A 19,121-nucleotide genomic window follows, 5' to 3' on the forward strand; every position below is an offset into this window, starting at 1 on the left:
CGCGCTACTTTTATGAAATTTTTCCTTATATTTAAACTTATATGCGTGTCCTTTAATAGTCTAATAGATACTGGTCTGATAAGCATAAAATGTTAATATAATATAAAGGATAATTTATTTCTCTACATCTTTTTACAGCGTGGTTAACGGTAGATATCATATACTACCTCAGTCCTCTAGACATGGGGCTCTAACAACAAGGATGACAATACACATAAAAGCTTTAAGATCATAGCATTATTGAGCCAATCAAATATTAATATATATGACAACTTGAAGTCAGAACAAAAAGTACTTTAATCTGTTTTAAGATAAAAGATACTTCTTTTATTGGAGATATCTGTGTGCCATATCGTCCATAGAATCAAATTTTCTATGCAAAAAGTTTAAAATGAACACGCTAAAACATTTTAAATATTCAAGTTTTAAATTCATAGAACAATTCTAATATGATGTATGACCAGACGAACCTAACTAAATGTAGACAAGACTCGTTTTTGAAAAAGACTCGTAAAAATCTATCAAAGATTAAAATCAAGGAAAAACAAGTATTTTTTGGTTGACAATAAATTCCTAAATATTGACATTTTGATTCTTTAGGAACTAGTATGTACAGTAATATTGTTTTTAGGAATCGAATTGTCCAGACACAGGTCTCCTTAACAAAACCTTAGATTAAAAAAAATCTCCAAAGAAACGGACAATGGGGCCTTCAAATAGGGCACAGTGGTGGTTAGAATCCGTTGGAGATTAAATCTTAGCTGCTCCTTCTTGCCAGATATTGCAATTTGAAGTTTTGTGGTAAAAATGCCTAAAATTGCAAGGATTCCAAGGATATATGCATACATAAACACCTTAATTCATCAAATAAAAAGGGTAATTTTAACATTTGAAGAGTTAAGATATCTCTTCATATGTAAACCACACACTACATCCCTATTCAAAACAATTTCTACTACTTTAAATGATGTTTTTAACTTTAATAAGAGTAATAAATAAGGTACTATAAGCTTAAAGAGGTTTGTCCAATTTACAACTTTATCCTAAAGGCTGTTACCCTGGAACCAGAAGAAAAACCTTCAGTTTAAGTTTACATATGGCCCAAGTTACTTTTAGTAATATTGCTCCCCCCCCCCCCCATACTCTCACAACCTACAAACTTTAGGGTGGAGGGAGGGGGGAAGCATAGTAATGCTATTATGTTTCTCAAAAACTAATTGAAGTATAGTGAAAAATTTTCATGTAAGGTTTTTAGGCCAAAAGTTTGTAGAAATTATGTTGACCACCTTTTCCCCCCCTCCCCTTTGTCCTAACATAATGGAGGGGGTGGGGGGGGGGGTGGCAAAAGATCATTCTAATATGTTTTAAAAAACTATTAGATATATATATAAGCTTTTGGATTTGTATTGTTGTAGGACCCAAAGCACTTTTACATATATTGCTGACCTCTTCCCCTCCCCTCATAAATCAAAAACATAACATTTTGCAAAGAGAGAAAGGGGGGAGGGTTGCAGCTGAAAGAGTACTACTCTGTTGTGTTACTAAGAAACCGCTAGAGCAAAGCAAACCTTTGAGATATGCTTTGGTAGGTCAAAAGCAACTTTTACAAAATTTGCTGAAACCCCCCCTCCAAGCCACCTTCCCTCCGTATTGCTTTACAATCTCCCTCCCCCCCCCCCCTCCAATTAAGTAATAGAAGCAAGTATAGCAATACCCTTTTGGATTTAAACTTTAGTAGGTCCATAAATACTTCATACTTGAACAAATATTGCTGACCTTTCCCCAACTTCAACCAACCCCATCCAGAAAAATTATATTGCTGCACAATTTCCTCCATCCCCATAAAAATAATATTAAATTATTGCTTGCCCTCCCCCTCACTCTTAAGCTACCCTCCATAAAATCTCACCCCCTGTGATTTACTCAGGAACCGCTAAAGCATTAAGGAGCAAACTTTGGAATAAAGCTTTTAGATTTCCAAATTGCTCTATATGTATTACCTATTCAATGTTTGGGGAAGGAGCAATGGGTTGACAATATTTCTTTTATTAGTCCAATAGGTTGGAGGAGATTATGCAGCAAAATAATTGTATTTGGAATAGATATTAGGGTTGTAGTTGGAATAGATATTTAAAAAGTAAATATGGGCCTATATAAGTTAAAATAATAACCCTGAATATCTCTAGAGGTTTCTAAATGGTGCACAATATTATTTACCTATGCCACTAGCCACTATTTCTAACAGATAGAAGGGGTTGGTTGCAGCAATATTTGTAAGAGATTTTGATGCCTACTAAAGTTTAAGTACTAAAGCTTATATATTTCTTTAGTGATATCTAAAGAACTCTGCCCCTTCCCCCCCTTCCTATTAGATTTCATAGGGAGGGGGGGGGGATGGTTGGTAGTCAACAATATTTCCAGAAACTTGGGGCCTAAGAATCTTACATATAAATTTTTCTCACAATACTTCAAGTAGCTTTGAGTAAAACATAATACTATTACTTTGCCCCCCCACCCTCTTCCCCCTTAAATGTATGGGCTGTAAGGGGTGGGGTTAAAGGGGAGGAGGGGGTTGTGAGTATTTTAAAAACTAACTTTAGCTATATGTAAACTTGAACTGAGGTTTTTTCTACTGGTTCCAGGGTAACAGCTTCTAGCTTAAAGTTATAAACTAGACATTGTACCTTTTTCATTACTTTTGTTGAAATGATTTTTTTAAAGTTTAAAAATTTTCTAAATGGGGAGGGACTTTGTAGTTTACATATGCAGAGAACTCACCTTTTTATTTGATGAATTAAGGTGTTCATGTATGCATATATCCTTGGAATTCTTGTAATTTTAGGCATTTTTACCGCAAAACTTCAAATTGCAATATCTGGCAAGAAGGAGCAGCTAAGATTTAATCTCCAACAGATTCTAACCACCACTGTGCCCTATTTGAAGGCCCCATTGTCCGTTTCTTTGGAGATTTTTTTTAATCTAAGGTTTTGTTAAGGAGACCTGTGCAGAATTAACGCAGCAACGACAAGCTAAAAATACCTAAATTTGAAGAAAGTCTAATGAAATAATTAGTAAATGTTTCAAAACACCAAGACCAAAGCTTTTAAAAGATATAATTGCTATATGGGTTGTTTATGTGTGTGAGTTAAATTGTTAAAATATTCGGAACAAAATTTGGGTATAGTCTTATTCATGGCACCGCCTCTTAAGGAGCGATTCGTCGTATTTTCAAAGTAGCTTTTCTCCTATTTCTAGCCCTTGCGGGGAGCTCTAAACCTGCAGGGCCAATTGCCTAACCCTGCGGGGCAATCACCTAACCCAATATAACCTAACCTAAAATAACCTATCAAAAGCCATTTTGAAAATACGACGAATCGCTCCTTAAGGGACTAAACCCCAAAATTGGATTGACGGACTTTTTTCTACTGGATTCAATACCCTTATGATAAAGTAACTGTGTTAAATAGAAATATATATTGAAACATAATTCAATAATTATACCAACTATGATTTTGATGCAACAAAATATAAAAGTAATTTGTAACAACTGTATAATTATCAGGAAGACAGGGAACAATTCTAACTAAATTAATCTATAAATACAATGCTTATGCCTTCAATATTCATGAACTAAATGTAAATGTGTAATGGGAAGGGGGGGGGGGGGATTATTTTCTAGTCAATTATCCCATCCCTGTGTCACTAATAATTATAATTTATGAAGCATGTCCAATATTTTGTAAATCCTTACTTATTGAATCAGGGACAGAGCTATCGCACCGACGGAAAAACTGTCTTGCATGCTTTCCGCTAGCCAAAGTATTAGAATTGATATAATATAACATCAGTCTAATACAAAAAAAACAAGTAATTTGTCTCATTCTTGTTTTTAAGTTTTTCACGAAAAGTATCTTTTAAATTAAATGCATCTCTACCTCTAAAATTGAGGCTTTGAATGCTAATTTTTATGTCGCCTAGGAAATAAAAATCTGTCAAAAATTCAAAATGCATTATTTAAGAGAGATAGAGAGAGACTGTATTTCATATTAATTTAATAGTTTCTGTAAACTTTCTTTAAAAAACCGAATATGCATAAAATATTTAGCAAGTGGGTATATCGTGCATTAGTATGTACCAAACGATCTCTGTAATAGCCAGACCCATAGAGGTTTGCTGTTCAAGAATATCTTTAATTTGGTACTGGGTACTTTTTAATCTGATAGAAATACCAAATAAAACCTAACTTTAGTTAAATTGTTTGTCACTTATGTATATTAGGTGTGTTTTGGGTTATCTTCTCTATTTCTCCCCAAGAAACACTTTTTTTGCTATAACTTTTTTTATCACTATTATTTGCTCAAAAAGTAAACATAATTTACAACAAACAGCTAATTTAACCCCTTTTTTCTGCCTTTCTTTTGCAAAAAAGTAGTCATTCTTCTGCTGCTAAAAGGCATGAAAAATAAAAAATTGCACAAATGACTAGTTTGCACTCCTTTCTTTACAGATTAACAAATGGTTCCCCAGAAGAAAACAGTGGACCATCCACAACACACCCCTAATTTTTTTCATTTTTAAAATTGTATCTGAAATACCTATTTTATATTATGTAAGGATTAAGAGAGCCACAAATCGTAATTTTAAAGCTATTATCCGCGGCTAAAATCTTAAAAAGCACAAATTAAATGGTGAGGATGGTGTTTTTATGGTCCACAAATCACAAAAAGGATGCTACCCAAAATTGCCGCTTCTTTGTGGCAAACCTTTGACCTAAGAAAATGCAAAAATCTGTGCTTTATTGTCAGAGGTACAATGAAATATAAAAAAGAAAAAAAAAACACTTTTAAAATACACATATATCTTTAGCTTTATAGCTTTGGATTTAGAAAATTTTTGAATAAAAAACAACAACAGATTTACAAAATGTTAAATATTGTAGTCATTTTAAACCAAACTAATATATTATTGAATACAAAATTTTTATATTTTTTTACCAGAATTTTCTATTCCCTTTATTTTGCTCTCACATTAGAATGTATGAATAGGCACAGACATCTTAATTTTGTGGTTTTAGGGTTTAATATATGTGTTAGTCATGGTTGTATTCATTCATTTCATTTAGATTACTAGCGGCTACGGCCCTAGAGGCCTCTAGTGGCACTTTAAATGTTTTTTTTTATTTCAAATATCTGATTTGATAAATGATTGTCTATGTTTCGTTCAAATCTCTACGGAAAATAAAAATCCGATTTTTTGTGATTTCTCTTGAGAGGGTGGCGGTACCCTCCCCTTAAATAGTTATAAACCTATGAGAAGCTACCCTGTTAAGGAGAACCCAATCGATTCAGCGGTTAGCGATATTCTTTGGTACAAACATACAAACACACAAACATCCTGCATACTTTATTATAAGGATTTTTCTTCATTCAAAGATTTTTGTAGTTTTTAAATCAACATCAAAAATAGGAATATAACCATAATATCATTATGATATTGGAATTTCAATAATTTTGTCATCCATGACCCCTATTGTAAATGTTTAAAAGGCAATATAACTTTAGCTAAGACCACCATTGTTAAATGCCATCTAATCTTTACATACAGTTGATAGTGCATGTCGAAGGAATATCTTAACTTATGACAGGGGCTTTCTATCTAAAATCTTTAAAACGGCTTAACTTCACATCGTTTTTAAAGATTCTTTATTTCATAATGCGCATTAGACCCTGGAATTAGTAATCTTAAATTTACCAAGATGTTTTATGATATAATAAAAAATTTAAACAATTTCTAAAACATCTTTCTTTGATGCTCTAATCGTAATAATTACAACGAATTTTTAAAAACAAGGATAAAACATCTTTAAAGAGAATCCCACAAATGATCAAATTTAAGGCACAATTTAAAAGTAACAGTATTAAAAAAATTCAAATCTTTTACTGCATTAGATTAATTGTTCCTTTAATCTATCTTCCTTTTTCTCTTAAAAAAAGCTAGAAGCTGTTAAACCCCATTTAGGTTCTTTAGTTCTTTAACAATCAAATAAATTGTCAAATGCTTTCATTGCAATAACATCTAAAAAATCTGATGTTTCTTCAATTCTACCAAATAGTAGCTTTACAAGAACTGTTTAATATTCTAAAATTAAGTACTTTTTACATGAAGTAAAAAAGAAAACCATATACTGGTCAATAGGCAAAGTATGGCCAGTGCAAGTTATACCTGGCAATGGAATTAGAATTTAAACAGCCTATATTTATTATTATTATTTATGGAAGTTTCAACTTTTGAACCCTATGTTACGGAAATGTTATACCGCTTTTTTTTTCATTTATTGTTGTTTTTTTTGGTATTTAATTTTCAAATTTTTGGTTAAAATGCAGGAATACCTTTCAAAAAAATTATCCGCAGAAAAATTTAAGGCATGACTTGCATCTTTTTCCCTCGACTAGATCTCACAAAACGAAGAAAAGTGAACATTTTCAGAGGAGTAATAAAGTGAAGTATTTTATAGATTTTATTATCTCTTCTTAATTGATAAATTTTTAAATATTTACTTTTTTGCCTTTTTACAGAAAAAACAAAAACCATAGTCAACCTTGTATCGACGATTAGAAGATTCCCTAAAAAAAATCCCTTTTCATTGGGGCCAGCAGTTGACAAGATCTTGGGTTTAAAACAAACAAAACTTTGTTCCCTCATACTCAAGACTAGCGGTTGCACTCCTAGCATCTAGTTGCACTTTATTCAAAGGAGGTAAGAATGTGTTGAAAAATAGTCTAAACTATACCAGGTCTTAAATCTGAAAAATGATAGCATAATGATCTACCTAATTTTTCGCATTTTAGATTTAAAAGAAAAATCAAAAAAATAAATTTGGGGGGGGGAAAGCGATTTTTATTTTTTGGGGGGGTCGGGGGGTTTAGTCTACCCCACTATTTTAATTTAATTTTTTGCGGGTGGTATTTTTAATTTTTTTGGGGGGTCGGGGGTGTCCCACCCCCCAAGAAAACAATTATAAACCTTTCCGGGACCCATGAGAAGCTACCCTGTTAAGGAGAACCCAATCGGTTCAGCGGTTAGCGAGATCCTTCGCTACAAACAAACAGACAGACATCGTTTTACTTTGTATTATAGATATGTATTTTTTTCATCAAAAATCCAATTTAAAAAAGCTTTTCTAAATTGAATTACTCTTTGCAATCAATAAATCCTTATCACCTTTTGTGATCGAAAGAAAAAAAATACCAAATTAGCAGCTGGGCCTTGGTGCGTAGTGCCTTAATTAAAACGTCAAGTTTTTTTTTCATGGCTTAGATTTATAATTACAGCACTTTAGACTGTACACTTACATTGAATATTTATACTACATGTATATTGTTAAGTATAAAATTAAATGTCAAAGTTTGTATTTTATTAAATGCTGCCTTGATATAGCTGTTCTTTTTACAATACAAGTGACTTTGCCCCTAAACTTTAGATAAATCTTTTTTTTTTTTTTTTTTGGGGGGGGGAGGGGGCATTTTTCTAAGACAAACAAACCCAAACCTGCACTGGACAATTAATATAAGATCTTAGCGGATACATTCATAAATATTATTTTATAGTATAGGATTGCATAAACGTCCAAGGGGGGGGTAATGGGGCGATTACCCCCCCCCCCAAAACGAATTTGGGGGGGGTAAACAAATTTTACCCCTGCCAACAGATTTCAGGGGAGTAATTACCCCCCCCAAGCAAATTTTACCCCCGGGGTAAAAATTTGGGGGGGGGGGGGGTAAAAAAAATAAAAAGCTTGGAGGCCCCTGTAGGATTGTAATTGTTGCTTTACTTATGCCAACAATTTAAAATTATAAACAGAAATAATAAGTTTTAATTTGCAAGTCATTGCCATTTGAATTTTTCCAGTTATCTTAAATACGTTACTGCATCTGTAATAATAATTATTTTTATTTAAACGTAGATTAAAAACAAGTTAGTTGTATAACAAGGATATTTATGTCCATTAAAGTTGTAAACCTATGTTTGATGTATTTTTTCTAATTTTTGCCAAAAATATCAAAATTCCTTTATGTTTTTTGTCCTTTCAGGGGATACTAACTCAACTGGCTATCCTAACCCTAAGCTAAATTGTACCGATACAATAACTGATAAATTAATGTACATCCCCAATGATGATACACAAAATAACCCCTTCTGCAGATTGAAAATAGTGGTTGAAACATTTGAACACTCAACATATAATGCAACGACCAATCAAAATTTACCCAAGTCCACAAAGTTGGTAAGCCAACCAATAAGAAAACTTTATTTAAAAACTTTGGAGACTAGTGTAAAAAACAGCTCATTGACCCCTCTCACTCTTTGTTAGGGATGGCTACAATAAGTGTCCAACATATAGATTTACACAAAAGTTTAAAGAGTAGCTGTGCTACTAAAAAGGTTAGCTAATATATGATAATCAGAATTACATATACTAGTTTAAATGTAGTTGCATATTCTGATAATACTTATATTTTCATGCATTTTAAACAAATAATAAAAATTCAGAAAAAATACAAAAATGCACTCTTTCTACCCTTTTCATTATAAATAGCCTAAACTCCACCTTTTTAGAATGTTTCGGGGAAAATGTTTTTTAAATCATCAAGTTATAAGTGACTTACTTACAAATTATAGAGTCTCTACGCTCTTTAAATTGTACCTTATTGTTATAGAAACCATCAAGTCAAGTTTAAAATCGATACGACCATTCTAACATGTCTAAACTAGCAGAACTATTGGCCCTAAATATTGATAAGCATTGTTTTAAGAGTAAGATATTACATTTGAAAGAATGATTATGTTTATGATGAACTTGTTCAACCAACCCTAGAAATAAAAATTATATAAAACTTTGGTATTTTACATAATATCGCTTCACTGCATTTTACTAGAAGATGAAAGCATTCTGAATATTATGGAACCCATGGATTTTTCCATGGTACTGTACAAAAACCGTATCATATTATTGTGTTATGATTGATCTTTAAAGGTCACGAAGAAAGCTCTGCATTAAATAATATGTCTACCTCAAAGCCCTTGAAATTGGTATACCATTTAATTTTTGGTTCAATGTAAATTTTAAAATGTGATTTGATGTAAGATTATTTTTTAATATCTCCCTACGTATATGGTCTCGTTTCTTTAGTCAAAACTGGCAAAATACTTGGGTCTATGGAATATATTAAAGAACCGTTAATCATCTACACTCTACAGTACACTTTTTGATAGATTTTAAATGGACAGTTTTGTACTGCGACGTAAAACCCTACCCTTACCTCTTTTGGCATATTATATGATACTAATGTATTTGACTTAGTAACAGGCACTAAAAAGTCCTTGGTTGATTAATTATATTTTCTTTTGAACGAACGCAACTAAAGGAATAGATTTATTACTTTGATCTTGCACAAGATTTTCATGTTCTCTATTAAAGCGAAACTTGAAGCGGTCTAAAATAACTATCCAAACTCCACTCTCGTTACCTCATACCCTGCTTTTTAACTGTATAAACGAACTGGCAATAAGTGAAAGGGAAATAAGGCAACCCAAATTGATGACAATGTTACCCCTGTTATAATGTCCACGTATTTTCTACATCCACGACTAAAAGACTTTTCCGTCCGCAATAATCTAAATATAAGAGCTAAAGTTTTGATAAAAATGACAATTTGCATTCTTTTATTATTGCTTAGTATATTAGAGTAATTACTATTAGAGTGCACATAGAGTTAAAGCTGTTGAAGTTTATTTGTATATATGTTATATTTTATATTCTTATCCCTCTTTCTGATGGTGAAACAATAAGTTTACTATTTTATAATTGTAAACTATGATTTGTTGGCACACTTTTATATTTTAAAAATATTCTCGGCCGGAGGGAGAGGACAACACAAGTGAAATTCAATATAACTTCTTTCTTTCTCAGTATATTCATTTTATGTTAAAACATATAAATTACATTGACATCTACGCATCTATGACCCTTTTTGGTCTTGTTTAAACTGATACATGTCTGTCCATAATGTATGTAGATGAATTCGATAGCAATTACTTTTTTACCAAACTATTTAATACGTCAAGTACAGTTAATTTAATTACTGTTCTATATTTTATCACATTTGGTATTTAAAAACCAAAGGCTTGTTAGGAGCAAAGCTACTCTCTAGTTAGGTTAAGAACGAACGTCCAAAACGATATAAAAAGGAACTTGCGCTGTATAGACTCAACAGTTTCTTAGCAGTTTACCCTTTGCAATAATTACATAGGCCTATTTAGGTTGTAAAATACTATCATATAAAGTAACATGATGTTTGTCTGTCTATTTTCCGTCTGTAAAAAGGATCTTGCTATCTTCTGAACTGATATGTCATGGGAAGGAAGTCGCTAGTCCTCCTATTATATAAAGTAGTAAGGGTTTTTGCTTGTAGCCTATAATTTCGATAACTACTGAAATTTTGGAGTTCTCCATTTTAGTGAAGCTTCACAGAGGTTCCGGAATGGTATTAAGCTATTACATTTTTACTTTAAAGTCTTTGGATGTTTTTAAACTATTTTTCTGCTCTGACATACCTTTTCGAATACAGAGCCCCAAGAAGCTAGAGATGCAACCGTTTGTTATGTATAAAGTAGTAAGTAATTCTACTTGTATTTAACCCTTAACAGTCGGGGCCCTTACCGAAACTTTATCGATCTGGGGAGGGGGGGGGTCAACTGCCCCCCCCCCCCTTTTTATCTCAGTTCCTTTTAGAGCTAGAGGGTTAAGTTGAGTTGCGGGTTTAAAAAGAAAATATAAACCCTTTATTATACAATTTGTACAATTAAAATTATGAAAGAAAATACAGGGGTAATTACTCATGTTAGAAGTAATTGCAAATTTTAATTAAAACTCCTATTGTAAAAGGAGTTTTCTAATAGTAGTTGGTGTTGTTGGAAAATTGCCAAATAATATAGCATATAGAATAAGTATGCTTTTAAAATAACTATTATAGTTATCTATTCTGTAACAATACTTGAAAAAAAGACCCTAAATAATAAATCAACATGATTTATTTGCAGTTGATTTTGCTAACTGGACAAAGTGTCTCAAAAATCAGCCATGTGACGTCGTAAAAATGAGGGATTATCCATCTCTTTTTTATGGGTTTTCATTCCCATATTTCCTCTCATATCCCTCATTTTTATGACGTCACTTGGTTGATTTTTCAGACACTTTGTCCAGTTACCTGATTATGAGAAAAAAAAATAATTTTTATTACCATTTGTCAATCTTATATCCTTTTGAAATGGTGTTGGCTTAAGTGGCAAGCACGTGGGGGTAGTAGATTTTTTACTTGACACCCCCTTTAGCTGCATTAGGGGAGTGTATCATGAGGTTGTAAACCCCTTTCAGGGGGCTAGTAGGGGGGAGTATCTAACCCATCTTCTGCACATCTCTGGTTAGCTTTGATTCTTATGAGCATTATTGTTCTTGTTAAAAACAAAGCATATGGCTAATATATTTTTAGAAAATCTTTGCTAACATGGATGAACATAACCAAAGCATCATAGCGAGCACAGCGTTAAGCAACAGAAGAGCACCAAAACACATTAATCATCATTTTTCATTTAGACTGTTTTGTCTAAGCTGTTTTCATCCAATAGAAAATTTTAAGTGGCGTAGCCCTAACATGTGTAGTTTCTCTATGTGAATTTTTATTTTCTAATGCTGAAAAGTGTTGTTATTTTTGTTGATGATTAAATAATCGATTCCAGAAATATATTACCTGACCCAATAATTTCATCTTTCATTTTTATCTCCCTGCATCCATAATACAGTTTCAAGAGGAACCTAGTAAAAGTGTCTGACTCTGATTATGACGTCGAATAAAATTAGCCAATGAGAGGCCAGTATACACTGTAATTGACCAATGGTAAAATTTACAGTGGCCTCTCATTGGTCAATTTTTTTACTTTCTTTGAAGAGAGAACAGGAAAAGAACTAATGACTATTGATTGAAGTCTCCAATATTTGTCATTTTCTACACTTTGCTTTCGTTCATATTTTGCTAATTAAACAATTCAAGTTTTAGCTTAAAAAAAACTGCTTAATATTAATGAATGTAAGCCAATTAATCAAAACTTAAACCTGTTATCATTTTTTCTCATAATTATAATAAGCCTTTGTATTTTACTAAACATGTTTTTAGCCGTTGTTCTATTACACGTTAAAGTCTCTAGATCTAATTTTTTTTTCATAAATCAATTCAGATGGAAATGAATTTTTATCTATCAATGTTTTAGAACAAAAAGAACAGTAAAATGCACAACAGTAATTGTATATGCAGTAATCCTATGACAGAAAGAAAAATAGTATTAATACTTCTTTAACTTATGTTGTTCAATGACCCGCTAAACCATCGAAAGGGCGATATCTATAATACAAAGTCGAATGATGTCTGTCCGTCCGTCTGTCTGTCTGTCCGTCCCTTAAGATCTCGGTAACCACTAAACCGATTGGATTCTACTCTTCAGGGAATATACCTACTGGTCCTGTGGTGGTTTTAGGCTATTTTCAAAAACAAAAAATCCCCCCCTCCATTTTTTATATTTTTTGCTGAAGATTTCCTTGTTCCTTTTACGAATTTCGCCAAACAAAATTTTTATCACCTCTTGGTTCAAAGCCCCTAGAGGCTAGGGGCGAAGCCGCTAGTATATATATATCAATAATAATTGTTTCAGCTTCTTTCAAATAAGTTTAAAATATGTTAAAATAAGTATATATAACTGTTATAAACGTAAAAAGAAGTTTTACATTTATATTCAGCTACTTTTTACAATTATTGTTACAACCTTGCCAAAATTTACAAATAGTTTTGCAAAACTAATAAATAGATAATTTATGGCCTTAAATTTATATTTTTTGTTTTATGTTATTTTTAGACATATTAAAAAAGCATTTTAGCTTCATTGGTACATAATTAATGCATAAATTTAAGGTCAATTATTCGTTTGAAAAGCATTGATTTTACTCCAATCTCTCTAATATGACATTGACCGAATATGAAACTATATTGCATTAATTCAGACTATTGTTATGATTCTTTAAAAATATTATAGGTTGCGCTTTTTAATAACAAAATCATTTTATTTAGTAAACATATATTTTTTAAGCAAGGAAAGGTATACAGTACTTTAGGTTATACTAGTTATTTAATTCGTTGGCTTTAATACTTCTGGGACTTTCCAACAATAATTAAAATCTAAAGATGGGTAATTTTTTTATCATAATTTGGGGGTGTGCAATTCATTAATTTTATGTCCATTGCCATATCCCTTTAGATCCCTGAATTTTCCCCAGATATATATTTTCTAAATTACTGGAAATCCCAGAAATGTATATCCTCCATGACGATATTAAATTAGAAATATTTTCTTTATTTTTTTTAAAAAGCCTAATTGCAACCCACCCATGCGTAAATACGTAGTTGATTTATAGTTTTAAAAAACAAGGATGAAAATTTCTATAAAAGCGAAGGTTGCAAGTACACCATTACATTGTAAGACCTATAGATTTATATAATTGCTTCGCTATATAAGATTTTGACTCACCATCCATGGTAAACATGTACAGAATGATTATAGAATATAAAATAGGACAGCAAAAAAGCCAAACAATTAACTTTTTTTTTGTAATTGATATAATTTTACTTCACATTTTTAATTCACAGGTATTAAAAGTTTGAAATCGCTCGGACATTACTCACATTTCCTAAATTAACGATAAAAGCTTTATTTATGTTACTGTCTTACGGACAGGTCGACCCCAATAATAGAAAAGCTTATAGAGTTGCTATGGAAGTTTTTTTGTGTAACACTAAAGATCTCGGCAATTTTAAGTCTAATTTTGTGGGTTTTTTTATGGAAGCTTAAGAAATTTTCTTGTGTGGTTTTAAGCTATTAAAAAGATACTCTTCACCTTCCCCTAAAGGCTAGACGTAGAGCAGCTAAATTGTGAACAGAGTATATAGGTGTTAACAAATTCAATGAACGGGATAATGCATTTTATTTTAAGGATAGTCTGCCAGCTCAGGACATGCTTAGTTTGTTTTCATCACTTTGTTTGAGATTATTTCCTTGCAATAGCTGACAGAATTTTATACTGCATGTTATAGTATGACATTTCTTTATCTCCACAAGGTTTTAGTTATTTTTGCCAAAGTTTATAATATAAAGGGGCGCAACCGCTAGTATTCTTTTTAAAAAAACACAAGGTTCTTTATATTCTCTTTTAATGAAAGATTCAAATTTAAATCACAAACTAGCGAATCCATTTCAAAGGGAAGTAATATGCGATTGTAATTTTAGAATGACTTGTACCTTGTTAGGCTTCTTTTTGCATGATTTAACATGTTATGAGAAGTGTATATTTATCCATAAGGGATCAGTAGCCGTTCATGTTCAGGTTTGCTGCTAGAAAAGCTATACTAGTTCGCAGCTGCAAAAAAATACAAATTAAAAAAAAAATACTTTGATTTTTTTCAACTGAAGTAAAGTAAATGCAGCTGGTTTATAAAAAAGTACTGCAGCAATTAAATTTCAGTTATAGTTTATGAATATATTTGCGGATTCCAAGCCCTGGTATCCATAGACAATCAATCAATAAACCCAAACAAAACTGCCGGCTCATTCTTTGGATAAAAGCTGTTTGTGACTTTTTATTAATTAAATATTCAAACAAGGATGACAACAGCCATGAAAGCGAAGCAAGACAGTCAGAGAAATAAAAATCAAGAGAGTATTGCTTAAAAAGCTAAATTGCTATATTGAACCTATCTGTAACCGGAATCGCCATGCTAATCTTGAAATTGATAATTTGATTCTACTATTCCTAAATCAATGTTCAGAGCTATTCGTTACATACATTCATACCGACCTTTAATTATACAAAAGCTTTGCTTTAAATAATAAGGAAGCTACAACCCTGTCAAAACTAAATGCTGTTGATATTGTCAAAAATGACGTCATACAATACTTTAGACCAATGATAGGCCAGTTTACATTTTGCCTTTGGTCAATTAATTTGTATTATTAATCATTTGTATTGTATGACGTCATTTTTCACTAGGCACTATAAGCTGCTTCTTGCATAGGATTAGTTGTAATTATTAGTAATTGTACATGTAAGTATATCAACAACAACAAAATTAGTTTAACAGAGAATATAAACAAATTTAGAATTTAATTAAAATAACAATGAAATTAAAGATAAAAAATAAATACTTTAAAATATATAAAGCTTGCAATAATAAACTAATTTAATTAATTTGACACTTTAAGTGGTTAATGATAAAAACAATACAGCTATCCCATGTATTAAGAGAAGGAGATTATTATTCGATAAAACAATATCTATAAAACTTCTCTTACATATTACTTACATGGTACTAGCGGTTTGGCCCCCAATATATTGGGACCGTTGGGGGTGATCCCCTCACAATTATTCCACACTAAAATACATACTCAAAGTTCACAATGAAAAAAAATGTTAACTAAATATCCTCAATTTTTCTTTAGATAGGTATCCCAACACAAACAAGATAATAGCTCTAAACCATCACAGGACCAATGAGTTAATCCCTAACATCCTGAGATCTTAACCTTCAGACAGACTGACACACATCGTACTACTTTGTATAATAGATTTGTCCCTGCCACCGACCAATGGTTAATTACCTATATCCGGGAATTACATGTACAGAGAGTGCTCTTTTTTTTCTGTCAGGCTTCGTTTCATTTCTGTACACTAATAATGGATATACAATATACGTGGATATATGGACAGGGTAAAACATGGACATTATTTATTGTTCAGTTCGTTCATTCAGTAGTTATGGAGGAAATGGGGTAAAGGGATAGATGGGGGGCGCGCAATTTTAGCCGGCTACAAGTTTCATTTTATTAGAGTAAATGATAATCTGGTGTGAGCTCCAAGTAATAATAGATCCATTACACTAATATTGTTAAAAGCGGAGCTTTGTCTACATTTAGGGTCGGTCCGTCCGTAACGGATAGATCTAATTGTTAACATAGGCATGTCAGAATTGTCCTAGATTTGTCCTACATGTAGACATCCATAGACACACCAAACTTTCTTAATGTGCAATTGCATGTCTAACAGTCTGATTTGTTAAAATTCGCCTTGTTAATGGATGTTACCGTACTTGTTTTTAATAGCAATGCTACTCTGGTAATTTGTTTGATAATTCTCACATCTGACAATAAAAGGCCAAAGAGCTTATGGCAGATTTTAATATTTTCTTTCTGTATTTAAAACTACCCTTGTTTTGGGTTTAATAATTGATAAAATCAATTTACTTTTTTTTATTGACATCTTATCCACATCAAATAAACTAGTTAGGACTAAGTTCATTTCAGTATTTTGTCTCTTTTTCTTTTTCTATCGTCCATTCATCCATCTATTTTTCTCTCATTTTTATAAATATTCAAAATCATAAATTATAACTAGCACTAAATGATTTTCATCTCATCCTTAAATGTTAAATATTATTATTTAATTTATAAAAGTTCAATGAATCTAAATGTTCATATTTTAAATGGTTGCATTAAACCACCACAACCGTAAAACCAAATACCAATGCATTTCAAATTTAAAACACACATGAACAAATTTTTTAATGTCTTTTTTTTGTACATTTTGTTTCCTAATATTTTAGTCTTGTAATAACTATTTTACTAATGCATTCTTAAGTGGTTTTAAACTATTAAGTAGTCAATCAGTAGTCAAAACTATGTAAAAAAAATTTTCAACAACATGTTATTATATATGTTTATATACACAATAACATAACAAATCATTAAAGTAAAAGGATCAAAATCTAAAACGACAAGGACAATTATATCAACAAAAAGCACAGCAATGTACATTATTAAACAAACAATAACAGTGTCTTCATGCATTGTAAAACCAGGGTAAAATTAATGATTTTTTTGTGGAAAAATTAGTTTGATAACAATACAGGCGATCTAAGTTTTGGGTGGTTGTTGTCAATATAATACACACAACTTTGTGAGTCTTTTTATTTTGTCACGGGATTCAACATCTGCTTTTCAGATAGACTCCTTTCAAGTCCTTTGATTGTTATGATATTATGTTTTAAGTAACACAGAATCTCTGATGTCTTTAAATTAAAGTAAAATTATTTGTGGGGGCACCATCAATATGTAACTTTTTAATTTGGTTCTTTGAATATCAGTCTATAGCGTCGGAATTATGAACACAGCTAAGTCATTACAAAAGCAATTTGATAGCAGATTAAATAGGTCCCTTCCACTTGGGCCAAGTAGATGTCTGTGTTATACATCTATAATTAAACATTAACTGTCCTAAACTACAATATAATCAAATAACTTTGAGGAATAGTGCTAATAAATTTCATTTTTCAGGACAATTGGGGAAGCTCTGATATCCCGAGGTCACAACATAACCCAGATAAGGTTCCCACAGAGAAACTCCAGGAAAACCACAGCTGCTGATCTTAACACCAGGTCGGTCAACCTACAATGCGCCAGTTTTACATTATTTTGTATTTTGGAAGAAAAAACGGGAATAGTCCCTTTCGTAACATCACCCCATAAGGGGCGATTCGTCGTATTTTTAAAATGGCTTTTTATAGGTTATTTTAGGTTAGGTTTGGTTATATTTGGCCAGGTGATTGCCCCACAGGGTTAGGTAATTAGCCCTGCAGGGGCTAGAAATAGAAGAAAAGCTACTGTGAAAAATACAAAGAATCGCCCCATAAGGTGCGATGTTACGAAAGGGACTATACCCGAAAAAACATATTATTTTACTTTTTCCACCTATTCAAATTTGTTCTGATACTTTTTCGTCATTTGTATAAAATACTAACTTTTCAAAGGCTAAACAGCTTTCCGCGGATATAGAATGTACAATTATAAGATTAAAACCAGTTTTTTAGCCCCGAGGTGCTGAAAGCTGGATATAATACGATGCTAGACATAGTTTTTTCGTATGGATGAGAACCGGTTCCTATCCACCGGATTCGAATGAATACGAGAAAATAATCTACAGACGTTCTCTGCAACAATTGGTGGATGTCTGCTAAAGTAGATGAATGTATGTGTGTCTGTTTACATTAAATTATAGGTATCTTGACCATTTCTATTAGTTTTTTTTGCTTAGAGTGTCCGACGTACTTTTAGACGTTTTATTTGGGTTTGTATGTATGTCCGTACACGAAAGGCATTTGTTTCCATGAAAACCAATCTTGTTTGTATTTGTTTTTATGTTATTATATCATATTTAATTTATGATACCAATAAAAAGTTAAACTGGTCGAATATACATATTTATAAAATTTATATAGAAAATGTTAGATACTAAAAGAAACCATTTGATTTATTTGTTTTTTTTTGTGCTTATTTTGCCATAGGCATTTTATAGAATTAATTATGTATATTAACCCAAGCTATTTTGTGGTCATAAATTTACTTTAATCTTACTTAAATATTCAAAACATCTTTTTTATTTTATTCACTATTTTGTTTAGTTTATTCCAGTGGCATGTGGTAGGGGAGTTTGAAAATTGGGGTATAGTCCCTTTTGTGGCAACGCCCCTTAAGGGCGATTTGTCGTATTTTTAAAATGCCTTTTGATAATTAGGTTATTTTAGGTTATATTGGGTTGGGTGATTGTCCCGCAGGTTAGGCAATTGGCCCCGAAGGGTTTGAGCCCCCCGCAGGTGCAGGAAATAGGAGAAAAGCTACTGTGAAAATACAAAGAAACGTTGCCACGAAAGGGACTATACCCGAAAATTGTATTCTGTGTAACTTTTTTTACTACCATTTGTGTTTTTGTACTTATACAAAAAATCCTATTAAAATTCTAAGAGAAATCTTTTATTTCAATAACTAGTATGCAAATTTTTAATCATAAATAGTGACTAGTAGCTATTATATTGCTTCTACAAAGTCATTCTTAATAAAAGGTTTAAAAACAAACAAAAAGGTATAAAACAAGGACAACTACATGCATATGTCAGGATAAAAAGTACAACAAA

General features: G+C 31.7%; 1 protein-coding gene across 2 annotated transcripts in view; it reads left to right on the plus strand.

The window, feature by feature from the left end:
• Nucleotides 1–19,121, plus strand: part of LOC145325149 (UDP-glucosyltransferase 2-like) — a 93,216-nt gene that overhangs the window by 32,312 nt on the left and 41,783 nt on the right. For both annotated transcript variants that reach the window (XM_080168006.1, XM_080168007.1), the window contains exon 4: nt 17,488–17,589. In XM_080168006.1, coding sequence (XP_080024132.1) covers nt 17,488–17,589 — 102 coding nt within the window. The remainder of the gene's footprint in view (nt 1–17,487; nt 17,590–19,121) is intronic.

This window comes from Acartia tonsa, chromosome 7 (genome assembly GCF_053477335.1).
Source record: "Acartia tonsa isolate MP-2025a chromosome 7, ASM5347733v1, whole genome shotgun sequence".
NCBI classification, from domain to species: Eukaryota; Metazoa; Arthropoda; class Copepoda; order Calanoida; family Acartiidae; genus Acartia; species Acartia tonsa.